At 41.1% G+C, this 27,143-nt stretch overlaps 1 protein-coding gene across 2 annotated transcripts in view; it reads left to right on the top strand.

Annotated features, from left to right (window-relative positions):
- Positions 1-27,143, top strand: part of LOC142161247 (cGMP-dependent protein kinase 2-like) — a 107,659-nt gene that overhangs the window by 7,373 nt on the left and 73,143 nt on the right. Inside the window, exons 2-3 of one of the 2 annotated variants that reach the window (XM_075216706.1) lie at positions 22,833-22,945; positions 26,596-27,143. The exon at positions 26,596-27,143 is cut by the window's right edge and continues 68 nt beyond it. In XM_075216706.1, the coding sequence (XP_075072807.1) occupies positions 26,748-27,143 (396 nt within the window). In that variant the 5' untranslated portion in view covers positions 22,833-22,945; positions 26,596-26,747. The remainder of the gene's footprint in view (positions 1-22,832; positions 22,946-26,595) is intronic. The other variant, XM_075216705.1, reaches the window with a different exon arrangement.

The raw sequence follows: 27,143 nt of genomic DNA, 5'->3' as shown, positions 1-27,143 counted from the left end.
AACAGAACTACAATATATAGCATGCAGCACTCAGCAGTGCAGTGTGTCTTGAGCTGACAGGGAAGGGAATGTATCCTGTGACTCATGAGCTAAATGACCTAAATGATTGAAAAGATTCAGAGAGTGAAAAGATTCAGAGAGTGAAAAGATTCAGATGAGTGAAATGAGTCAAATGAACTAGATGAACTATTGAACTCCTGAGCGAGAATGACTCATGACACCTTTAAAGGGGGTGAGGGGGCTATGATGTGATATGGTTATCATTTTAGACAAATCTTAGAGAAATACAAAGGCAATACTGTGTGCACTACTGTTAGGTGCACGCAGCTCTTCTTTCACAAGCAGTACAGCCCCCCTCCCTTCCCTCACACATTATAGTAAAACCACCCTCCCTTCCCTCACACATTATATTAAGACCCCCTCCCTTCCATTACACATTATATTAACATACACCTTCCCTTCTCTCATACTTTATATTAACATAGTCCTCGTCCCTTCCCTCACACATTATAATAACATCTCCCCTCATTCACACATTATATTAAGACCCCCCTCCCTTCTCTCACAGATTATAGAGAGACCCCCTTCCCTTCCTTCACACATTATATTACGACCCCCCCTCCCTTACATCACACATTATATTAAGACCCTCCCTTCCCTCACACATTATATTATCATAGACCTCCTCCCTTCCCTCACACTTATCTTGTTACATCTGCACTGTGTGGGAGCCTCTCTCTCAGCTTTGCGCATATGGGATGGCACCTGTCATGTGGTGCGCTTCCCATGTGATATCTGTCAGTGACGGGGACTGAAGGAAGGAGGAAGCAGTCACAAATAGTTGGAGGAGAAGATCATTAGATCCATGGCCACTAACTAAAAGGAAGGTGGTTGGTCTCAGGGAAGGACCCTGGAAATAAAGATCCCCTATTTATGTGATTATCTGTTTTTACTATATAACATACAACATAAAATTGAGCATCAGTAGACCATAAATTAAATAATAAACCAAAGAAAAGAGTTTGTTTGCTGTTCTTGTTTATTAGGTATGCTGCATGCATATTTCAAGAGTTTAGGATCATTGAGCCTGCTTGCAAGTAAAACTCATTCCACAAAAATGTATATATATATTAGTGCTTGAGATATCTGAGAAAACACATTCTTACAAAATGCTGCTGTACATTCTCCCAATCCACCTCTTCCTTGAATATTTGTATTAAAGTTTTATTCTGGCCTCCATGCTGTTGCTTGGCAACCAGATAAATGTCCAGATTTTTAGAGTTTTGTATGTGATCGTTTGATAACCTTTTTAGCCATCGTACACCAAATAGGCAATTTAGACTAATCTGACAACCGATAATCAGTGTATCACTACGCACCAATAGCAACATTTATGTCTATATTCAAAGTCACGTATATGATCATAGCCTCTATCTAAACAGTATCATTAAAAGAGCAAAAATTAAGTATTCTACAGGCATGGCCAAAAATGTTGAGAATGACACAAATATTATTTTTCACAAAGTCTGCTGCCTCAGTTTTTATGTTGGCAATTTGCATATACTCCAGAACGTCATGAAGAGTGATCGGATGAATTGCAATTAATTTCAAAGTCCCTCTTTGCCATGAGAATGAACTTTATCCCAAAAACAACTTTTCTACTGCATTTCAGCCATGCCACAAAAGGACCAGCTGACATCAGGTCAGTGATTCTCTTATTAACACAGATGAGAGTGTTGATGATGATAAGGCTGGAGAATACTCTGTTGCTGATTGAGTTAGAATAACAGACTGGAAGCTTTAAAAGGAGAGTGGAGCTTGAAATTATTTTTCTTCCTCTGTTAACCATGGCTATCTGTAAGGAAACATGTGCAGTCATCATTGCTTTGCTCAAAAGGGCTTCACAGGCAAGGATATTGCTGCTAGTAAGATTGCACCTAAATCAACCATTTATCGGATCAAGGAGAGAGGTTCAATAGTTGTGAAGAAGGCTTCAGGGTGCCCAAGAACATCCAGCAAGCGCCCGGACTGCCTCCTAAAGTTGATTCAGCTGCGGGATCGGGGCACCTTCAGTGTAGAGCTTGCTCAGGAATGGCAGTAGGCAGGTGTGAGTGCATCTGCGCATACAGTGAAGCAAAGACTTTTGGACGATGGCCTGGTGTCAGGAAGGCCAGCAAAGAAGTCACTTCTCTCCAGGAAAGGCCAGCAAAGAAGTCACTTCTCTCCAGGAAAAACATCAGTGACAGACTGATATTCTGCAAAAGGTACAGGGATTGGACTGCTGAGGACTGGGTTAAAGTCATTTCTCTGATGAATCCTCTTTCAGATTGTTTGAGGCATCTGGAAAAGCGCTTGTCTGGAGAAGGAAAGGTGAGCACTACCATCAGTCCTGTGTCATGCCAACAGTAAAGCATCCTGAGACCATTCATGTGTGGGGTTGCTTCTCAGCCAAGGGCAGCGCCGGTGCTAGGGTTTTTGGCGCCCTAGGCATACTGTGAAAATCGGTGCCCCCCCCCCCCCCCCCGCCCGCAGGCAGGCACACTTTAAATATCGGCGGCCCCCGCCGCAGGTACCTTGTCAAAATCGGCGCTTGCCTCCCCTCCCCACATCTTTCCTTATCTTACCTGCATTAAGCTGCTCACTGTCGGGCCGTGATGATGATGTCACGGCCGACAGTCAGTGAGCGGAGGGGAGGAGACAGAGCAGAGAGGAGCAGCTTGAAGCAGGTAAGATTCATAGCCCCTTCCCCCCTCCCCTCCCCGTGGATTTCTAGGAAGCCGCACAGTTTTAAACGACAATAGTCAATGTTTTTTAATTTTGAGGCGCCCTGCAGAGCCCGGCGCCCTAGGCAGTTGCCTAACCTTGCCTAATGGGAGCGCTGGGCCTGGCCAAGGGAGTGGGCACACTCACAATATTGCCTAAAAACACAGCCATGACTAAAGAATGGTACCAAAACATCCTCCAAGAGCAACTTCTCCCAACCATACAAGAACAGTTGGTGACGAACAATGCCTTTTCCAGCATGATGGAGCAACTTGCCTAATGGCAAAAATGACAACACTGCAAATATTGACTCTTTGCATGAACTTAATGTAATTGTCAATAAAATCCTTTGACACTTATAAAATGCATGTAATTTCATTTCAGTATACCATAGCAACATCTGACAAAAGACCTAAAAACACTGAAGCAGCAAACTTTGTGAATACCAATACTTGTGTCATTCTCAAATCTTTTGCCCATGACACAATCATCATCATCATCATTTATTTATATAGCGCCACTAATTCCGCAGCGCTCTACAGAGAACCTACCAGTATGTTTTCGTAGTGTTGGAGGCAGTGGCGGATCCAGGGGGGGGGGGGGGGGGGGGGCGATCGGGGCATTCGCCCCCCCTAGCAGCAAAAAGCTAGGTCCCAGCCGCCGATTAAAACGGGTGGGGCGGGGCTAAGCGCGAGCGGGGGGCGGGGCTGAATGTGGGCCAGCCAATCAGAGTGGTCCCAGCCGGCGACCACAATGGGAGGGAGCTGGGCCAATCGCTGGCGTAAGGCGGGGATAACGCAGGCCAGCCAATCAGAGCAAAGGAGGGGCGTGATTATGCAAAATCGCCCCCCCTAAACATAAAGTCTAGATCCGCCCCTGGTTGGAGGAAACCGGAGCACCCAGAGGAAACCCACGCAAACACAGGGAGAACATACAAACTCCACACAGATAAGGCCATGGTCAGGAATTGAACTCATAACCCCAGTGCTGTAAGGCAGAAGTTAGCCAACGTGCTGCCCATACAATGATATAATAATGGATGTAGAGGATGAATTGATATTGCAAAATATATATAATATATATGTAGGCGTAAATTACAGAGGCTGGATGGCTATCCCACTGTCAAACAGGATTACTTAAGAGACATTTTCTGAAGTAGTTGGAAGATTATCAAATTATTTTAAGAGTCATTCAGTAACCATCAGACATCATCGGAGACAGATTAAGATAGCAGCCAATACATTTACAGTGCCATTCACATTATATCAGCCACCAGTACCTCAACTGCACCCCATCTTATACAAGCCTTAAGTGTCCTCACATTAAAACAACATCCAGTCCCTACACACTATACCAACAGCCAGTGTTGAAAACATTATACCAGTCTCTGATATCCAATACCTCACTAGCATTCACTGCTTCTAGCCTCAGATTATCAATGTATTATACCATCCTCCAGTCCCCCAATATGCCAGCCTCCACCGTCCCTTCTAAAACCTGACTGCCTCCAATGCCGTGAACATTATAATAGATGGTGCGCACCTTCATACACTTAGCGCAAAGTGGCCAAGATGTGTTCTCACCATGCATCTCAATTTGCACAAGTGCATTTGTGGAGGTGCTACTTCTCCAAAACAGTGCAGAGGGTGCATTTTTAGGAGTGTTCCTTGATATGTGGAGGAGCGTTTGGCAATTTTCACTCTGCAAAAGGACTTGAGCTTTGCCCCAAGTGAGAACTGCCCATCTCTGGTGTTTCTCCTATGCTTTTAATGGGATCCACTTTGTGTTATGTTTTCGGGGAAAAGTGCATTTTAAGGCATACTCTGATCAAGTAATAACAAACTTCACACACAAATGAAACATGGCAAGTAACATAAAAGCAGTCCCAGTGTCATATAACTAAGCCATAAATGAAGCTAAACCAAGCATTTTGTTTAGCAGAAAAACAGAAATGTTTATTCTAAGGAAATGGGTTGTTCTAAAGTGGCGGGAGGTTAGACTTTGATGTGACTTTTGTAAAGTAGGTTCTGCACAAGTGGGTACACTTCTACATGACCTGATTATCCAATAGGCTTACTAGGCTGCGCCAAGAGCGCAAGATTTTTTTGGGTGTGTAATTGTGAAAGTAAGAGGCATAAACGGAAATTAATTTTAAAATATAAGAGAATAGTTGTTCTTCAAAGTAAAAAGAAAACATGAAAAAGAATGTAGTAAGGTTTTATTCTTGATGTAATCTCATGGTAAAGATTGAAGACAATGAGTCATCGTGGGGCAGGTGCTTGAGGATAAGGGAGTAAAAGAGACAAGAACAGTGATAAGCCCAGACGCCACAGCCCCACATCTTCATCTTCAGCAGCAGTCTTTCACACCTCCGTTCCACTATACTTTAATGAAAACAAATTGAGTGACAAAGATTGTTGTGATCAGTTTAAAAAGCCAAGTGGAGTTGAGTTTTGAAAAGGAAAGAGATGAATGAGAGATTTCTCTATTGAAAAGGATTGTGCACCTTCATGTGCGCTGACTAAACTATAAAGCTGCACAATTGCAAAACCAAGATATTTTTCTGTGCGCCTACAGTGCACTTTGTAATTGTAGCAACGATAAGTTAATGAGGCCCAGGATCTGTATTAAAATGGATTTTACATTATAATTATGTAACTTCACATCATCTGTCCACCTGGAACTTGTGGGTTCAATTCCGGGATGTGTACATAATATGGTATTTGGAATCCTTTTAATGTAAAGTCTAGAAACATCATTCAACAACAAAATACAGTATGAATGGAGGGTTAGTAGTGGTACTGCAGTTTTGTTTTTAGTTGTTTTACTTTACATTCTCAGGGGCATATTCAATTGTTGGCGTTTCCTGCGGCGTTAAAATTATTACGGTTATTACGGTAATTCTAAGCCGGAATTCGGCATTAAAGGTACCGTAATAACGGTAATTACGCGCACTATTACCGTAATGACGGTAATAATGCGCAATCCGCGTTACTTTTCCGAGTAACACCAACAATTGAATATGCCCCTTAGAGGCAGATTTAATTCTTAAAATATCCGCAAGCGGTGTCTCCGGAACGGCCCCATGACATCTCATGCGGATATGTTTTTACAGAAGTAACGCTCATTTTTGCTCGCACCATAAATATGAGCATTACTTTTCACTGTAATATTGGTAAAAATGTATGTCCGCAATGATCTTTAGAACATCGCGAACAATTAAAACTGCCAATTAGCATCTTTTTTGACAATATAGGATTTCAGGCACATGCAACCCACAGCAGCAGCCTGCACCAAAACATGTGAATGAGACAGTGTATCTTCTGTTGCATTAAATTCTAATGAGTCCATGTTTCTACAGGTACTATTATTGTTGTGACTACCCCAAGAGAGCAGCAATGATTCAAATTAATTTAAAAGTTGCATTCGGGGGGCGTGGCCTGGACAAGCATGGAGTAGCACGTACTGTTACAAGCTCTCCAGCCTGAATATCCTGATATCTCCTGTATAGCGACTGAAATCGACTAAAAACTGCTTACCGAGTGTGGGAAGTGAACCCTGAAGCCCTGCAGATAAAAACGGGTCCACGCTGATAACATTTGCTGCACGGAGGGAGACGTGGCCTGGGCGCCATATAGGAATGTTGAAATCTCTCTGAGCTGCGTCTCAAATCCCCATTTAAAGAATATACACCGCAAAAAGCTGCATAATACTGTGGCTGAATTTAGCTTCTTGGGCCAGAGAAATACAGGCTCCGGACTGGGTTCCCCAATTATTCTCGGTCGGACGGGCTGTCTCCCGGGGCCGCTCCGCCACATGTAAGAAGGCCCAGACTTAAACCTAAAAGATCTCGGTTCCTTACCTGACTCTGGTGGGTCTCTGGACCCCTCGGCCGCGCCTTTGCAGCCTCGGCTGTTATTTCCTTTGATCGCCTGAGTGACCTGACTTCCGGTTTTCGGAGGTCAACTTCCGGTCGGCGGTGGGAGCCTGATCGCCGGAGAGAGGGGGACACAGCCTTGAGCTTCCGCTGCAATATATCTGCATCAAAGGCCCTAGAGAACGAGGTGCATTTACACATAAGGCCTGCCAGCAAATTGCCACGGGGAACCTCTGTTTAAAGTGGTAAAGCGAGGGGGCGGGGCTTAGCGGCGGCATCCAGAGGCACAGCAGACAGGGAAGGACTCGCTCTACACCTCCCGACATTCACCTGGATGGAAACATTATACGCTCCGGGCGCCATATTGCCTTCTGGCTGTATCCAAGTAAGTCACTGCTTAAGAGTTATAAAGCAGCTTGTGCACAATCTGTCTACACTGGAGACATAGATGTGTTAAGCTATTATCTGAACCTGCATACTACCAGGAGCTGTTTGGACTTTTAAAGCCTCCTACTGTTACTGTGACTGCTTTACTTATACCATCTGGTGGAGGGTGATTACAGCTGGCGGCCATCTACCAAGTCCTGGGGGGGTCGGGCTGTATAGTCTGCTGGCAGTATAACCCTGAAGCACAACTGTCTTGTTGGGTCTGGCCCTGATTCTCGGCCATATACAAGCTCATAGGAGAAATACTACCCACTTTGCTGTGTTAAACCATGGGGAAGCATGGTCAATCCACTGCCGCGGGAAAACTGGAACGTTTTGCCCGATCCTCCACGAGTGTTACTGGCTCAGGTGAAACATCACAATCTGCTCCTCCTCCTTTGTCAGCACCGCAGGATGAGCCGGAGGTCACATTACAGCAGGTTCTACAGGCCATCGGGGCGTCTGAGAAGCGGGTGACTGATAAAATTGCAGAAGTACAGGTGGATGTATCTCTTCTCCGGCAGGATGTACAGAAGATTAGGGAGAGAGTGGGCGAGGTAGAGGCCCGTGTGTCCACGCTTGAGGATGGTTCTGCTCCGGTTGGGGGTCGGTTGGAGGGTCTGGAGTCCCAGGCCTCGCTTTTCAGGCAAAAGCTCACGGATATCGAGGGGCGCCTACGCCGCAGCAACATTCGTTTAGTGGGGCTACCTGAGAAGGTGGAGGGCACTGCTCCAGAATCTTTCCTGGAAAAATGGTTAATCCAATTATTTGGCACAGATTCGTTCACAGCCCAATTTGCAGTGGAGCGAGCACACCGCATTCCAACTCAGGCACCTCCGCCTGGAGCTCCTCCGCGGACATTTATAGCCAAATTCCTGCACTATCGTGATCGAGATGCTGTACTACGCCTAGCTAGGCAGAAAGACCCAGTGGAATATAATGGTCGAGTAGCAATGTATCCTGACTTTGCTCTAGATGTTCAAAAAAATAGGGCCCAGTTTATCCCGGTGAAGAGAAGATTGCGTGACTTACAGATCCCATATGCCATGATCTTCCCTGCTAGACTGCGTGTGGTCTCAGAGGGTCGCACATCCTTCTTTGATACACCGCACGAGGCTGCTACCTGGCTGGATCGTCTGGCTGCTGGAGGACGCTGAAACGGGATGTCAGATGAGCAGTTTCGCATCCCTCTACTTTGTCCTTGGGACACTCTGGTGCTGAGTTACATTATGCAATATGTATTGTGTTCTTCTTGGTACTTGCTACGCTCATTAAGGTTTAAAATGTGTTGATGAAAGAAAGTTGCTCTAAGGCTCATATATGAGGTAACGGGCTGGAGAGCCCATGGCTTTAAGGCCTATTCTGGTCTCAGTTTGCCCCCCCTTATTTTCCTTTTCTCATTCTTCTTGCTTCTTTTCTTTGTCCTTGTACTCTATTTTTGTTTACCCTCCTTGTTGGCGGGCGGCCTGTCTTGTTGAGCTCGGGCTGTTTTGCACAGTGCGGGCTTGGCAGGTGGCTGTGTGCTGGCTTGTTGGGCATCCTAAGTTAATTACTGTTCGGGTCTGAGGTATACTTTAGTTGGGTGGAGTATACAGTGTGGGGGTAGGGGTTTAGTGTTAAGGTTACTAATTTAGTTTGAGTGCAGTTATGTGTTCGCAAAAATATGACCAATGCTTTTGTAAGACTACATCTATACTTGATTATGTATGCTCTGCGAGGCTGTGGGATACGGGGCAGTGGGTCTCGGGGGAAATGTTACAAGATTTTATGCTTTATGTATGTGTTCTGGTACATCTGACAGGGAGCTGAGAATCCTCTCCTGGAATGTTCGAGGTTTAAACAACAATGTAAAGCGCTCCCTTGTTATACGTCAAATTAGGAAAAATGATCCTGACATAATTTGTTTATTGGAGACCCATCTGCATGGTGAAAGAACACTCTCCCTTAAAAAGTCATGGGTAGGTGGTGCGTACCACTCCACACACACAACTCATTCTCGAGGGGTTACTGTATTGGTTCATAAGTGCCTTAGTTTCACCCTGGAAAAAATACAGGTGGATCCAATAGGGAGATTTGTTTTAATGAAATCTGTCCTTAATTGGGTTCCGGTGCTCCTTCTTGTGGTGTATATACCCCCTCCGTATAATAGTGAAGTTTTAAAAAAATGTGGTGAGTTTATGGCAATGTCTCCAGAGATTCCTACTATATGTATAGGGGACTTTAACAATGTGATGAATAAATCTTTAGATAGATGGCGGGAACAAAATCTTGCAGTCAGTGACTCTGTGTCGGCCTTTGCTGCCCTGGTAGGGGAGTTGGGCTTGGTTGATGTCTGGCGCTTAAGATATCCAGAAGAGGTGCAATTCTCCTGTTTTTCTACATCATACAATGCATTCTCTAGGATTGATATGGCTTTGTTGTCGCACTCTCTGGTGCCGGCGGTACAGGGGGTGGAATACAAGGCTAGAGGAATTTCTGATCACTCGCCTCTTCTTATGAATATTGACTTTGCTATTGTTAGAGGTCAGTCCTTTTGGAAGTTGAACCCCTTTTGGCTCTCCTTGATGGGTACAGGGGCAACATTGGTGGCTCAGTGGGAAGGGTTTTTCATGGATAACTCTGGTACAGCACGACCCCCCATGGTATGGGACACTTTTAAAGCTTTTCTGAGGGGGACATTAATTGCTAGTGTGGCGGAAATAAAAAAGTCGTCTAGACATAAAGAAAAAGAATTGGAGGACACATGCAAATTATTAGAAAGGCAATATATAAAGGGTAGGACTGAGGCCTCAAGATGTGTTTGGCAGGTGGCTCAGAGGGAGTGGGTAAACTATGTGTTTGATAAATCTAAACGTAAGTTTCTTTTCTCTAAACATGTGCAGTATGCTGAGGGAGACAGAAATGGCAGTTTCTTGGCATACCTGGCGAGGGTTGAGAGGGCTAATGCGGCTGTTCCAGTTATTTGTGATGAAAGTGGGGCTAAGAAATTCCTGATGCCTGATATTGTTGAGGTTTTTTACAAATATTACGCTAGTACATATAAGTCACAGGTTCAATATGATTTGGCCACCTTACAAGTATACTTAGATGCTATTATTCTTCCCACACTCTCTGCGGCTAGTAGGGAGTATTTGGACTCTCCTTTTACTGAAGAAGAGATTGATATGGCCATTATGTCATTCCCTAATGGAAAGGCGCCTGGAATAGATGGCATACCCATTGAAATACATAAAAAACATCGATCCTTTTTTGTAGCTAAATTGTTGGGAACACTCGGCGAGCTGTGCGGGGCCAACGCCCTCTCCCCCTCCATGACGGAGGCAGTGGTGGTGGTGATACCTAAATCAGGTAAAGATCCATTGTACCCAGAGTCATATCGCCCGATCTCACTCCTGACGTGTGATGTAAAGATCTTGACTAAACTGCTGGCACTGAGGCTAAATAGGGTGGTGTTGGAATTGATTCACCCGGATCAGACTGGGTTCATGCCGGGCAAGTCCACATCTATTAACCTTAGGAGGTTATATACCCTCCTACAGGTGCGGTCGCCTCCTGAGGAGAGCGAAGTGGTGGTATCCCTCGACGCGGCTAAGGCGTTCGACTCGGTGGAGTGGCTGTACCTGTGGGAGGTGTTGTCCCGTTTCGGGGTGGGTTCCAATTTCATAAAATGGGTTAAGTTACTTTATTCACATCCTGTAGCTTGGGTATGTGTAAATGGCCACCTCTCCCAGCCATTTAAATTGGAAAGAGGCACTAGACAGGGATGCCCATTGTCTCCTGCTTTGTTCGCACTAGCAATAGAACCACTGGCCTGCCTTATTCGTAATAATAAAGATATTAAGGGACTTCAATCAGAGCATAGGGAGGATAAGGTGGCGTTATACGCTGATGATATGCTGCTGTTCCTTGCTGACCATAAAGAGTCTCTGGGTACTCTCCTGAGGGTGGTTGATTGTTTTGGGGTATTCTCTGGTCTGAAAATCAATTGGGATAAGTCCAGTGTGTTCCCAGTGGGTTGGAAATGTCCAACTACTCCACTAAAAGATCTCCAACTGAGGTGGACACCAAAATTTAAGTACCTGGGATTGTGGATCACTAACACCCCCTCAGAATTTATGGAACTAAATTTACAGCCTCAGGTTGAATATCTTAAATCAAAAATACATGTGTGGAGGAAGCTCCCTCTTTCTGTGTCTGGCAGGATAAACTTAATTAAGATGGTGGTGCAGCCAAGGTTTTTATATATACTTCAGCAATCACCTATATATATCCCACCCTCTTTCTTTCGCAGTGTTGACCGTTATTTGACCTCTCTGGTCTGGGGAGGGGGGAGGGCCAAGGTTAAGCTCAGCTCGTTGTGCAGGTCCAGGGCTAGTGGTGGTCTTGCGTTTCCAAATTTAAAATTGTACTATATTGCTTCTCAACTGACCCACCTCAAGGCATGGATTTCCGATCCGGGTTACCAGGATCTACACTGGATATTAGTTCATCAATTCAATGCCAATCATACGCCTTTGCAGTCACTGTTGTCCGGGAGGCTCGGCCCACAGGCTTCTCCGCTCCTGATTCAGGCAATTAAGATCTGGGCAGTCAGTAATAAAATGGTGGGATTCACAGATATAGATCCATGTACTCCTATTTGGGGGGCGAGGAGATTGAGGGAGTTGGACACAGTGGTGGGGTCCAGGCGGTGGTCCCGGTATGGTGTGGTGGCTGTAGGTCAACTATATGAAGTAAATGTTCTTAAATCTTTTGAACAGTTGTCCAGGGAATTTTCTGTGCCTAGAACAATCTTCTTTTCCTACCTCCAACTGAGACATGCCATGTACACACAATTCAAAGGGGAGCCACCAGTGGTTGCCATAGCCCCACTGAGAAAGCAGTTACAGGCTTTGAGCAACAGGGGTCTGATTTCATGTATGTACTCCTGTCTTTTGTATGAATCCACTGTAAATGACTTGAATGACCTGAGAAATCAATGGGAAATAGATATTGGTCCCTTAACAGACAAAGAATGGGGGATGGTCATGGATAGCACTAGTGGCTACACAGCATCATTAAAATTCCAGCAAATACAGGTGTTCATTCTGCATAGGGCCTACTTGACTCCTATTAGGCTGGCTAAGTTCCGCCCTGATAGCACTTCTAAATGTCCAAAATGTAGTTCGGAAAATGGCCATTTCTGGCATCTCATTTGGGAATGTCCCTGTATACAAAACTTCTGGCGAAGAGTCATACGATGTGTTCAAAAAACGGGAATTGAAGTCCCACTTAGGTCATCGGCCACTTGTTTATTTGGGCTCCGTCTGAAGGGAAAGGTCAACAAGCTGACAAAAATTTATATTTCCCAGTTGTTTATGGTGGCTAAGGTTAGCATAGCCCGCTTATGGTTAGCCTCGACGAGTCCCACAATTAAGAGTTGGAAAATCCTGGTTAATGCCACTATAGGGCATGAAAGATTTGTTTACACAAGCAGGCAGGCATTGCCAAAGTTTGAGAATATATGGTACAGGTGGGTGGAGTCTCCATTTTATTTTGTATCCTCGAGTCATGATGTCCCGAATACATGAGGGTCTGGTTCCCCTAGATTACATAATAACAATAATAAAGTCCATAACAAAAAGCAGAGCCCCGCCTCTGCAGAGTACGTATGCAAGAGTATTTACGATGTATATTCCTAATTAAGTATTGTACAAATGTTACCATTATGCGATACTGGTGTCTTACAATTTAACCAATATTTTATATTCAATATTGACATATTTGCGACTGTATTTTCTTTCTACTGTATTTGTTTATTTTTTGTTTTGTTGTTGGTATGTATGTACCTTGAAAATTTCCAATAAAAAATACTGGATTTAAAAAAAAAAAAAAAGTTGCATTCATTTAAAAAAAATTGTTTCTGATTTCCACTGAATATGAAATAAACATGCTTTTTTTTCTATGTATAGTAAATAGAAAGCTTATTTAAAATAGGTTTTGCAATATGAGCCGATGCCGTTCTGCTTAAATGATACCTTCCAGTGTAGTTTATAGCGGCTTATCTCAAACTGTGAGGCATGCTTTCATTTTAGGTGAAGCTCAATTGTCTCAGTTACATCAAATTATACCACTGGGCAGGCAAAATAGCTGAATAGAAAAAGTTATAAGAGATTAATAAATATAGAGCTAACTTTAAATCATTCTGTAACTAAATAGTGATGTTTATTAAGCATGTATTTAAAACTCACGTTTAATAAAAGTGACTACAGATCTCCCTTTTTGTGGTCCGCATATATTAAACCAGGGCACATATTATTGCCTATTTATTTCAGTTTCACATTTGTGAAAGTTTGTATGGGGTTGGGATGTTTGGTTGTATTTTTCTTATAATTAGACTTTCCATAATGCTACATCATTTTTTAAGCTCGGTTTTGTATGGTATGGCTTTTTAGTCTGACTTATTGTTTTATGTTTTATTTGTAGAATTATTTTTGCCACTGCTATTTAGGATATTATTTCAGTGTTATCATTGCTGACTCACAGTGCTGGGGACATGGGGTCGTTTCTCACCAGGCCCTACCTGTGTAGGGTTTGAAAGTTCTCAGCGTCGGTTTCCTCTGTGTGCCCTGGTTTTCCTTCCACAGCTCAAACTGGTAATGGTAGGCTAATTGGCTGCTGACAAAATAGACCCTAGTACAGCGATGTACAACAGGTGCACCTAGTGCTGCATGCAGCCCTCCAAGCCTTCACCTGTGCCAGCCAGTGCTGCATTAATGTGGTGGTGGTGGGGATATAGACTGTAAGCACCAACGGCGCAGGGACTAATGTGAATGATTAGATATTGTCTGTACAGTGCTGTGTAATATGATGGGGCTTATAAATAAACATAATAAATAACTACCGACATTCGATTGCTGCTCAGGCATTTCTGTATATCACAGATACAGTCAAGATGAATATACAGAGTACTGGACCCCACTGCATATTAAATCTTATTTTTATTGAGCTTTGTTTTAAACAATACCCCTTATATATCAACAATAAACTCATATTATCTTATCTAACTTTCAAGGTAAATGTCCAAAAATGTTCATGGTGCAGGACTAACTTTATACATTTTATCGGTGAGTGCTGCAGATGCATGGGGAAGGGGGGTGCAGGCAACTGGAAGGAGTGGGGGACTTGGTAATGCCGAACCCTGTAGCAGTCACCTCCCCTAGCTCCCACAGTAATTCTAACACTGACTAGCATCTTTCAGAAGTATAGTGTAGAGAGGCTAATGAAGGCAGAAATCCGAAAGGTTGCTGCTGGATGTATGATGTAGCACATATTGTACCTGTGCTGTAGGGTTTGGTTAAAAATGCAGTTTCTTGCAGCCACCCCATTTCTCCCTTGACTATATATATATATATATATATATACCATCTATAATATATATATGTATATATATATATATATATATATATATATATAGAGAGAGAGAGAGAGAGAGAGAGAGAGAGAGATATATGTATATATTAGAGATGGTTGGGCTTAGGGGATCCAAGTAGGCTCGTGAGCCGGCTCGGTACTCTCGCGCCCTCGGATCTGAATCGAGGCAAAACGTCATTGTTGTGTTGTCGGATCTCACGGGTTTTGGATTCCATAAGTACCTCCCTCCCCAGGAGATCTAGCGCCATTACTCACACAGAAACATGGGTAGCAGTGTTCTTGTCACTCTCCAGTGCCATTGCTCAGTGCCATTGCTCACACAGAAACAGGGGTAGCAGTGTTCTTGTCACTCTCCAGTCTCCAGTGCCATTGCTCAGTGCCATTGCTCACACAGAAACAGGGGTAGCAGTGTTCTTGTCACTCTCCAGTCTCCAGTGCCATTGCTCACACAGAAACAGGGGTAGCAGTATTCTTGTCACTCTCCAGTGCCATTACTCAGTGCCATTGCTCATACAGAAACAGGAGGGGTAGCAGTGTTCTTGTCACTTGACAAAAATTGACTGGAAATGACTGGAAATTAATGTAATTGAGGTTAATAATGATGTAGGAACAAAAAAAGAGCCAAATGATGTAATTTTAGGAAAAAATAGGGATTTTAGAAAAAAAATAGGGATCCAAAACCAACACACGGAGTTAATTCAGATCCAAAACCAAAATATATATGTGTATATATATATATATATATATATATATATATATATATATATATATATATCTAATATATAAATGCTTAGTGGCATCTGTGTGTGTGTGGGGAAAAAAAACCAAGTTGCAGCGCCACCTGCTGGGCAGAGTTATACACTGACCTACTAAATTCTTAGTGTGTGTGGGGAAAAAAATTCAAAAAGGGCTGAAATTTGGTAGGGCTCAAACTCATTTTCGTGAGGTAATTTTACCTCATGAACACACATGTGTAGAGGCGTGCGTTAGTGTGTGTGTGTGTGTGTGTGTGTGTGTGTGTGGAAAAAACTATTTTCTCAGAAAGGGCTCATCCAATTGACCTGAAATTTGGTATACTGACATTATTTGACAAAAAAATTAGAATAGTCAAGTCAGTTAACTTCCATCATCCCCCCTTCCCCCCGTGGGAGGGGTAGTAAAGGCTAAATTTACGAGTTGAGGGGTCAAACTCATTTTCGTGAGGTAATTTTACCTCATGAGCACACATTAAAAAGGCCGCTTGCGTCGGGAACTAACGCTCTTCCCCTGAGGAGGCCTGGGCTAGGTCCAAATGCATGACAAGAACCTTTTTAAGACCTTAAGTAACTTGATTTGACTAGAATGCATGAGTATCATGCACGGGTTAACTTGTATATATATATATATATATATATATATATATATATATATATATAGTGGGTTTTGGCTTTGGATCCCTATTTTTTTCTAAAATCCCTATTTTTTTTGCTAAAGTCACATAATTTAGCTTTTTTCCCCCTACATTATTGTTAAGCTCAATAACACTAATTTCAAGTTATTTTCAGTCAATTTTGACCACCTCACAGGTCACAATATTATTTTCATACACTTTCAAACAAAGACTGCAGCGACCTGGCTGGATGGTAAGCGACAGAGCAGTGACACAAACACACAGCAGTTCATAGCACATCTAGGGAACATTTCCACACAGCAGTGTCAGTAAAGAGAAGTGGTGCAAGATGGAATTGTCCTTGGATCATGAAATCAGTTATGGTTCATTTGATTGCTCCACCCGTTCCTTAGATAACTGTGGTAATTCTACAGCTAATACATGGTGACGAGCACTGACGCCCCCCTTCTCCCCCTGGATGCATGTTTTTATCAGACCCAGACCAATCCAGGGTGCCAGACAATGCACTAAAAAGAGCCATTGTACTTAACAGCAAAAAGCAAGTTCATCATTGAGCTTAGAATCAGCCCCAATTCCCAAAAAATTATAATATAGTTAGATACCTTTGACGTAAAGTGCAGATTACAAACACTTTGTGCAATACTGATGAAACAGCAGCAAAGTGGACGGTAATACATATACACATCTATTTAGATATCCATGCTTACATTACATCTGAAAGCAACGTTGTTCTTTGTTAATAAAACTGGTGTCTTCATACCATTCAAAAAAATGTATGGGCCTTCTTTATGGGTACTCTATCAGAAAGGTCGGTCTTACACACACCACTCGTGGATAGACTCTACGCAGGGATTTGTGTCATTTCTAAATCTGAACACACATTTTCCTCTAATGCCTAACCGTTTTCTTCCAGCTCGTAAAAGTATTTGGACACCACTTTTGGAGTCTGAATGACAAGGTCTTGCACGGTCATGACTGACCTTACAAGAAGATGCCTCAGTGACAGTTGCAGAACTAGCACTCATAGAGAAAGGCAAAGGCCTCATTCTTTCCTTGCCGCTGCATGTGTAGAATGCCATGTTGGCAATTTTCTTTTTTTATGCAGATACCTTTGCCTGTATTACAGGTCTTTTTTTCTTGACCAAGGTAAAAGGTGTTGTTTTACATTTTTGTTTCCCTTACTTAAAACACTATGCACTTTAACATAGGCTTTAGCAGATGATGTAGAGGTATTACTATGATCATGACTGGTGCCAGCAGCTGCTTGGTGCTCCTGGTCTTCTGTGTACTGCTGGGAATCCATTTTGATAACACAGTACAATGTGACTGCAGATTTAGAAGACCAGAACTGCCAGCCCTATAATTTGTATTTCAGCAATGGAACAATGGAGCTCTCCTCTTTATGTGTTACCTATATAACACCGTACAATTTGACTGCAGATTTAGAAGACCAAGCCTGCCAGACTTATTAGTTCTATTTCAGCAATGACAATTAGCAATGAAGCAATGGAGCTCTCCTGAATGTCACTGGAGACTTTGAAGAACACTACTACCCCTTCCTCTTTCTTTTCTACCTATGACGCTGCCCAACTGCTCTACAGACTGCCAAGAACCATGGTACCCCCTCTGTGTCCCTCTGTGAAATGGCGCTGGATCGCTGTGGAGGGCTGTAATTATAGAATCCAAACTCGCAAGATCCAGCGACGTAACGATGATGTTTTGCTTCGTTTTCAATTCCTAGGGTGTGTGAAAGTACTGAGCCAGCTTGGTTCGGTACTTGGATCTGCTAAGTTCGGGTGTGTTCGGTTCTTGGGGAACTGAGCCTGAGCATCTCTAATATATATTATATATATATATATATATATATATATATATATATATATATATATTTACAGAATGAACTGATTCTGAATATTTGTCGTTCTCAGCCCATAATGCACTGCACATCCTGTATGTTGCCAGTCATGTATCAAAAATCGTATCTATTTCCATTACTAAAGAAACAAATTTGTGAGCAAAACTCTATAATGTGGTGGTGGTACAGAGGTAAGTTAAACAATTTTTTTAAGAACTTTGATTTAAACTCTGATTGCAGACTACGTGACCTACATAAGCATTTTAAAATAACTGACTGAACAATCAGATGATTTTATTCATAGCCCCACTTTGCATGACCCATTTGGTACCCCTAGCCTGCAGTATTCCTTTACCCTGGAGTCAGTTTTGGGTGATATAAACAGAATAAAGCTTTCTCTGAGTGCAGGATGTTCTAGAGTGGTGCACAGAAAGCCGGCTGAGCAGTAAAACTATAATAACTTGCCTTATCGGGAAGTAATAAATAAATGGCTGAATTTTATCTTCCACAGCCGCACAGAACCCTTTTCTACAATTGATTGAGCCCAGAGCACAAAAACTGCAATCCAAAACCTGTGACAATTGAGGGGTTGAACACACTAAGTTAGAATAATGCTATCAGCAAAGGGCACAAGTTAATTTGCTTAGTAGCTCTGAGATAATTAATTAAACAATCATTGTGTGCATAGCTGAAATCCTATTTGGTTAATAAATAGGTCAGTGCAGCCTTACATATGCATGCAGTAGTTATGTATCAATGTGGAAAGCGGTGTCATTTTTCTATCAAGTGTAACAGTTCAGGAATTGAAGTTTGCCGGTGGTGAAATAAGCTTTTCACTCATGGCTGCATACTCGAAATAGGCGACTTTATATCTGTAAGGATCATTTTTCCTGATCTTTCTACCTAGTGCATATATAGCAACACAGATATGGTTACATCTACACTAGAAACTCTAACATTACATTGTAATCTTAGAGAGTTATACATTAAAGGGATTAAAAGTTCTAAAATAAGTTGCTGCTGTATTTATAATACTGGTGTGGTTTTTGTAAAAGGTATCCAATTCTGTACCTAATAAGAACTTAATATATAATAAAAACCACAGTAAACACTTTTTATTCTGGCCATGTGACTGAGGTGGCTTCAAGTATTCTTATATGTTATTCGTTAAAATATATCTTGTAACAGTGTTGATAATTCTGAATAGTGAAAGGAGACACTCATTCAATTTTTAAAATTCATATCATACAATGCATAATAAGACAATATGCCGAGATTTTTATTACTTTTTATGCTGCAGAGCATTTTGATAGCAACACTAAAAGTTAAACTCCTTTCAGCAACATTAAGGGCTAGATTTACTAAGCTGAGGGTTTGAAAAACTGGGGATGTTGCCTCTAGCAACCAATCAGATTCTAGCTTTCATTTATTTAGTACCTTCTACAAAATGACAGCTAGAATCTGATTGGTTGCTATAGGCAACCTCCCCCTTTTTCAAACCCACAGCTTAGTAAATCTAGTACTAAGAGTAGAAGCACTCTGGCCCTTTTTTTTAATAGCATTTTTATCCCAGCTGGAATAGGCCAGCATTTTTATAGCTTATAGCGCTTATGATGCCCTGTGTGACAGGGTCTGCTCCAATATTCTGCATTTCAATTGGCGCATGTTTTTTTTGAGCATTTGGACAATTGTAAAAGAAACTTGTCCTAGTGTTGGGATGTCTGCTTTTAAGAAAAAACGCTCACGAGATTAAATTGCTGATGCATCATTCTGTCTGTATTACTCCTATAAATAAATGATGTCAGTTTGGGGTCATTAGATACTGCACTTTATAGGTGGCATTTAAAACGCCCCTGTGTCACCGCCCTACGGGTTGGCTGTTGCAGACGGGTTGCAGAGAGTTGCAACTGTGATGGGAATTGTCTGACTGTTTAGAGAGATGAGGAGGAGAGGGGGAACTCTGAATAGCATATTTTCAATCTTTATTCATACTGTCACCTGCGAGTAGATCATTTAGAAACAACTTTAATATATGCTAATTTTGCAAATTACTTTGTCTGGGGAGATGATATTTTTAAAATAACTTTTGTGATGGTTTCACGTTGATAATACCATTTTCCATGACTAGCCATTTATATAAGCCTTACATAATTACTTAAGCAAGTATTTTACTCATGTATTATTGCTAACATTATTACTACTGTGTATGATATAAGATATTGCATATGTAAATTTTCTTCACTGTCAAGGAAGCAATGTTCTTTTGCACTCCTCACAGTAGTGTTTTTAAATCCTCCTGTGCAGTTGCAATTTAGTTAACGATTGTGATTTACTTGTTGTTCATTTAGTTTTAAAATGAACTTATAATGCAACATCAGCTAAATTGTTATCTCCTAGCAGACACTTGTAAAAGCAAAAATTACTTTAATACCATGTAGTAATGATTCTACATATTAATACGAACAGATTATAGTGTCTCTAAACCAAAAACTGCCAGCCCCACACTGAGCAGCCAAGGGTTTGGTAACTGTGATTTGGAGGAAACATGCTGTTAATATTCCTGAAAACCACTGAGGTTTAAAAGGTGTTTTCCGCTTTAGAAATCAATTTTATTATATTGCTGAGACCTCCACCAAAGTATTATTATTGGAAAGGGATTTAGTAAAATGTTGCTGTTTTATTTTTAATTGAAAAACACTTATTAACACTTACTATTTAAATATATGTATTGTTATTCAAAGCTTTTAACTCACATAGAGGAGGGCAAAATAATAAATATAGAAAATGTAGAAAGGATAATAATTTATAAAACCAAAATGATGAATTCTGCATAGAAAGGGGCATATTCAATTCCGATCCCGATTTACTGCCGGTAATACGGTACCGCAATAATGCGGATTTTCGTACACAGCCCTACGGGCCGCAAACGAAAATCCATGTTATTGCGGTACCGCGGATTAGGTTTGCGGTCCGTTCCGGCGCGATCCCGCGGATCGGGATCCGAATTGAATATACCCCTAATAATCTATTGTGTGTTTTAAAATATTATACTTTATTTCATTAGTTTTTTTGCAATCTTTTAATACACATTAGACCTTTTCTTTCTATCGTTATCATTAAGCTTTTTCATTTATTTCAAGCGTTGAGTCTTTAATACATTTTATTGTAAACTAATGAAATAAAGTATAATATATTAAAACACACAATGGATTATTAGTGTGAATTTAGAGTGCCCCCACTATAAGTCTTTTTTTCTTCTTTTTCACATTACATTTACTCTTGGGGCGCACCTCCTGCTGTATTCATTCATACTAAAGTATAATATCATGAAGTGTATATTGCATGAATTGATCAGGCATTTTCACATCAGTGAATACTTTATGGTAGGTTCTGTGCGGATGTTCGTAAAACCTGATTTCTTTCAAATAGTACTTAAGGCACATGGAGCTTGAGATACACATTCTGACATCTCTTTGTGCTGTCACAGAATTTTGGTGGAGCACACTAAGTGGCTGCTGCTGATATATTAAATTTACTGGGCCTGATTCATTAAGGAACTTAAATTAAGAAGTTTCTTATTTAAGTCTCCTGGACAAAACCATGTAACAATGCAAGGGGTGAAAATTAGTATTCTGTTTTGCACATAAGTTGAATACAGCCTGTTTTTTCATGTAGCACACAAATATCAACTTTAAATCTCAGTGTACAAATAAGCTATCAAATATTTGTGGGCTACATGAAAAAAACAGTCAGTATTTAACTTATGTGCAAAACAGAAAACTAATTGTCACCCCTTGCATTGTAACATGGTTTTGTCCAGGAGACTGAAATAAGGAACTTCTTAATTTAAGTTCCTTAATGAATCAGGCCCACTGTTTGTAAATCTGTTCTATTTCCAATGACAAAAAAGCAATAAAGGCCTAGTTTATAATTAAAAAATAAGTCCAGATAGCAGGTGCAGTTTTGTAAAACTATGTTGTGCTGCAGGGAGGCAAATTTAAAGTGTGCAGAAAGATATAGAGTTGGGTGGTGGGCGTGTCCTAGTTCAACTCTAAATCACAGTGTAAAAATAATGCAGCCAGTATTTGTGTGCTACACACAACAGCAGCCAGTGTTTTCCCTGCATGCATTTCATCAGCACAGGGTATACTTAGGTGCAAATTTTCACTCTTTAGCAGGATTTGCTCTTAATTCTAAACAAAGCCCTAAATATACTGACTGTGAATAGAAGGTTCTTTAAATATAATTTGGAATTACAGGTTTATGTATAATTATAGGCTATGACTAACTACGCCTAACGGTGGTCTGGAATGAATTGCCTTTGCTGCAAGATGATATAATATTGCAAATGCCTTTGTAAGATTTTTACTGGATACAGTCTGCTTGTACTTGCTGCCAAGAGTGACAATATTTTTTAATGATTACCAAAAGTGAGGAATATGTGGGTGGTAGAGGGCGGAAGGTGTAACTGAGTAACTTGCAATTTATACTGCGTAATTACAGCAGTTTCAGTGTGAAGCTAACAGTGATGAAAACATTAGGGGAAGCATTACTTATCAGGCTTCCAGTTTTCAAAGCAGGACCCTTTTATCATGACTGTCTTTTTTCCTTTTTTTTTCTTTTTTTTAAATTGGTCAAAAATTGTACATTACAAGATTTGTTGTTTATGATTTGCTGATAATTAGTATGCTTAGCTGTGTGCTGTTTATTAAGCATGTATTCTTTTTTGACCCATCTACAGTGCGTTTCTTGAACGAGATCAGAATGATTACTATTGTAAGCATTGTCTAAATTGTAGTAGTGACATACATACATACATACATACACACTTGCATAAACACTTTAATTATACACACACAACAGTGCAGACACAAGCACTATGGTGTATAAGCAGTTAGTGGTAATTCCAGTAGTTGTGTGGGAACTAAATATAATATACTCTATTATTTTAAAGGAAAAAAATTGCAGGTGGTCCAGTGACTCAGCCCAAGGTAGCCCACGGTGGGACCTACCCAGGGGACATATGCCCCCATAACCCCCAGCCCAGTCTGCCCCTGATTGTAATTTTCTTTGTTGTTCAAACACACCTAACACCTTATTTCTTGTAGAAGGCTCTCCCGAACTTGACCACAAATTGTACACCTTGATCTGTGATGATTTCCTGTGTGAGACCATGTGAATTAAAACATTCTTTGATGAAGATGTTGGTGAGGACTTGGAAGTAAGGAATATATTTTGAAAACAATTATCTATAACAAGCTAAATAACTGAAAATCCATTAGAAATTGATAGCTCTGGGGTGAAGTCCATCAAGATGTGTCCTGGGTATATTTGGTGGGGGAAGAGACTTAAGTCCTGCAGGACACTGATAGGCGACCTTGTCTTGTGCATAGGTTGAACAAGCTGTAATACATTCTGGAGCGCCCTTGCAAAGACCTGGGTATCATTAGCCACAACAAATGATGTACAGGTTTGTTTGTTTTATATCGTCGGATAGCTACAGAAGGGACTTCTGCAAAAGATTGATGGACTTGCTGCAGGGAACCCACAGGTTGCAGCTAGTCTTACTAAGTCACTGCTACAGGCCAAGTTCAGCGCAGGCAGCTCAGGTTCTAAGTCATAATCCAGTCCATGGTCAGAGGCAGGCAGCACAGGTGCAAAACGGAATAAGAAGGCAAGTGACAAGGTAATCAAATAATCCTCGTTGGTACACCTTAATTCAGCAGCAGGTATTGGCATTCAGGCAACTAAGGGACAGAACCTGATGGACAGGCAAGGGGTCTATAAATGCCGATCACACCTTTGTAGTGGGAGAGAGCTGCAGGTAAAATTGATCTAATTATTGGGCTGTGTGAAACATAAAAAAGAGAGTAGAAGTAAGGCACATTGCTTAGAGCAGGAGACGCAGGAAGTCTACAGCTTACGCACTGTTTACACTACTTATTTTATCATTCATTAATGCAAAATAGATAGTTGATTCAGGAAAACAACACTTACATGGGGTGGAGGTTGACAGTAATATTGCAAATGAAAAATACAACCATAAAAGTCATGGAACATAAACGCACGAGACCAGAAATAGCTGACACATGATCACATCCATATAAAAAAAAATATTTTAATAACAAATGCCTTAAATGGTTGTAGCTACAGCTTGTACTTTTCTGGTGTCTTAAAACTAATCTGACAGCATTAATAACAGATATTAGCTTAAATAACTAATCTCAATGTGACAGGCTGATTATTCTCCTTTCTGCAACCAAACACTCTGGTGTATAAGCAGTTGGTGGTAATTCCAGTAGTTGTGTGGGAACTGAATATAATATACTCTATGTTTAACTGCCCCCTACTAAATTGGCTCTGATGTGTTTGTGTGCCTGTAGTAGGGAAATTAGATTGTAAGTTTCACTGGGACAGAGATTGATGTGCCTGCATATGTTTATCTGACTATCGCTCTGCGGAATGTGTTACGTTATATAAATAAAGGATAATATTAGTCTAAACAGTCATATATGAAAATATTTATAAATGCTCCATAAAGCTCATTGATGTATACAGGTCATCTTGTATTTTGACTATTGCTAAATTATTAGTAAGTAAAATGACAAAAGGCAACGGGAGGTACAGGTACCCAAACAAACATTAATTCTAATAACACTGTGTCTCGGTGTTAACCTGCCTGACATTTTCCTGTGCAGCTGGCCGAGTGCCTTGGAAGCATTTCTTCACTTCATTGCATTCCTGCACTTCCCACGCATGCAGTACTTTTAAAATATGAAACTATCCTCATGTCCTTAGCTTTCATAATATAGGATTCACCTGAAATCTCTTTTAGGTCACTATTACTGTGTGGTCATTAGGACTCTAATCTTACATTTATATTAATAGGCATCTGTGTAATTATGTTCCTATGCAAAACATAATTTAATTAAAAATAACAAACTGAACCATTTTAGAAGAAATAGTACTAAAATCGTTAAACATGATTGTTCAGTATAGGTTACAGGTTGTATGTTCTACATATAACACAATAGTTATATAAGGTTCAACATGCTCCCACTATGGCATGTACACAATGCAGTGATTTAGTGTAAGAAACATTATCAGTAATTTCTGGTTTTGCATATATAACTGAGGAACAGTAGTGATGCACACGTCAACATTCTACCGTGGCCGAGATGTGGAAGCCCCATGGTGAAAACTGTTTTAGGGCAAGGCTGGCCAGACTTTCGTAACATTGCATCTACTCTTTTTTTTAATCACCCATTTATTTTGAGGCCATACAAGATGCTAAAACCAATATGAATTTTAAAAGAATGAACAAAACAGGATGTTGGACCACTCTCATACTTCCTGTGTAAACTTTTAGAATGCTTCAATAAATTCTCTTGCTTGGCAACAGCTACACTTGAATGGCAGATCAGACACAAACATATTTAATTGGACATAATAAAAAAAAAAAAAAATCATTCTCCCTCTATGTGTAAAAGTGGTACATTTTCTGTTTCTTGGCACTTGGTGCAGCATTCATACTGAGATCAGTATGTACCAATTCTTCATCAGCAAAGATGGGCCGTGTCCAGACAACATGGATGATTTGCTTCACGGTGTTTAGCATTGCCGGGACACAGCACTGGAGCCATGGATTTGATTCCTACCAGGGCTCTATCTATGTACTGTTTGTCGGATCTCCCCATTTTGCCGTTGGTCTCCTCCACATTCTCCATTTTCCTCCCACAGTCCAAAAACATTCTGGTCGATTAAGAGGCTTATGATAAAATGAAGCATATTAAATTAAACAATTAATATTATATGCACCTGTAAGCACACAAAAGTCACTGTTTGCTATGGACAACACACACTTTTCATAATATGTGGTTAGCACTGGGGTCATGAGTTCAATTCCCGACCATGGCCTTATCTGTGTGGAGTTTGTATGTTCTCATCGTGTTTGCGTGGGTTTCATCCAGGTGCTCCGGTTTCCTCCCACACTCCAAAAACATACTGGTAGGTTAATTGGCTGCTATCGAAATTGACCCTAGCCTGTGTCTGTGTGTATGTTAGGGAATTTAGACTGTAAGCTCCAATGGGGCAGGGACTGATGTGAATGAGTTCTCTGTACATCGCTGCTGCGGAATCAGTGGCGCTATATAAATAAATGCTTTGATGATGATGATGATAGCTACCTGGGGAACAGTTTTCACTAAGGTCCACCAATGTGTATATATATATATATATATATATATATATATATATATATATATACACACACACTGTCTTATAGAAAGCTGAACAATACTTACTATGCTGCTACAAGTTTGCTTTTTGTTTTCCTACTTTATATTCAGTTGGCTGGCATGCACAATTGTCTACGTTTTGGACCTCTCCTTTGGGAGACCCCAGTGGGGATGCCCAAATTGTAAGTGCAGTAGTCCTGATAATGCGATTTGCATCATCACATCCCACCACACTGGGCATTTCGCGGGTGTGGGGCTACGATGACGCAAATCACAGCAAATCTCATCATCGACTCCCCGCCCATTCCAGTAAGGAAGTGGGTGTGATCTGGGAGGGTGGCCTACTCTCCTGCTCGTCCGGCATAACATTCTGGGAGAGTAGGCAAGATTGCTGGCATGGTTCAGCCAAAATAAATATGTAAACTAAATAAATAAAAAGTGATATTTCTGATGTTATTATACTAAATCTGGGCCTCTCTATAACTGTAAAGTGAATGTATCTTAATGTTGAAGTATTGCAATAAAACAAAATCATTATATTGCATTTTGATACAATTAAACTAGCAAAGTTCTTAGCAGACTGAAATATATGCAGCATATTTGTAAATAATACTGTTTTTTTCATCATTTCTAGGCTATGAACAGATTTTACAGCAAATCTCAAAATGAAAATTGTATCTGGATAAATACTTTGTTCTCACCAACATTTTGAGAGATTTAAAATAGAACCATGAGAAGAAGAGACATCTAAGTAGCAATTACTGAGCAGAGTCTCTCTCCTCCGGCATGTACAATCAGAACAGCATGGGAAATGGAACTATTAGAGCCCCACGAAGGGAAGATAGCTGCCTCTCCTCTAGGAGGAGAGAACATTCTTCTGGGGCCTTTACTAAACTGCAGGAGACGGTGTTGCTTCTAGAAGAGGAGCTAAAACAGAGATGGAAAGAGCTGCAAGAAAAGGATGACAAAATCAAACAGTTGGAGAAGGAATTGGAAACGAAATCCATTCAGATTGACAAGCTGCAGGATGCTATCGGGTACAATAACGACCAGCTGTCCCCGAAGGGTAGTCAGAAAACAAAGCTTCTAAGTGTTATAAACCAAGGTCCTGCTCAGTACAATGAGAAAGCCCCTGAGGCCCACAGACGTCAGAAAGCTAAGGAAGGAGTCTCGGCAGAGCCG

Source organism: Mixophyes fleayi, chromosome 6, assembly GCF_038048845.1.
Source record: "Mixophyes fleayi isolate aMixFle1 chromosome 6, aMixFle1.hap1, whole genome shotgun sequence".
Lineage (NCBI taxonomy): Eukaryota > Metazoa > Chordata > Amphibia > Anura > Limnodynastidae > Mixophyes > Mixophyes fleayi.
The sequence above is the reverse complement of the archived record's forward strand: the minus strand, read 5'-3'. Positions and strand labels throughout refer to the sequence as shown.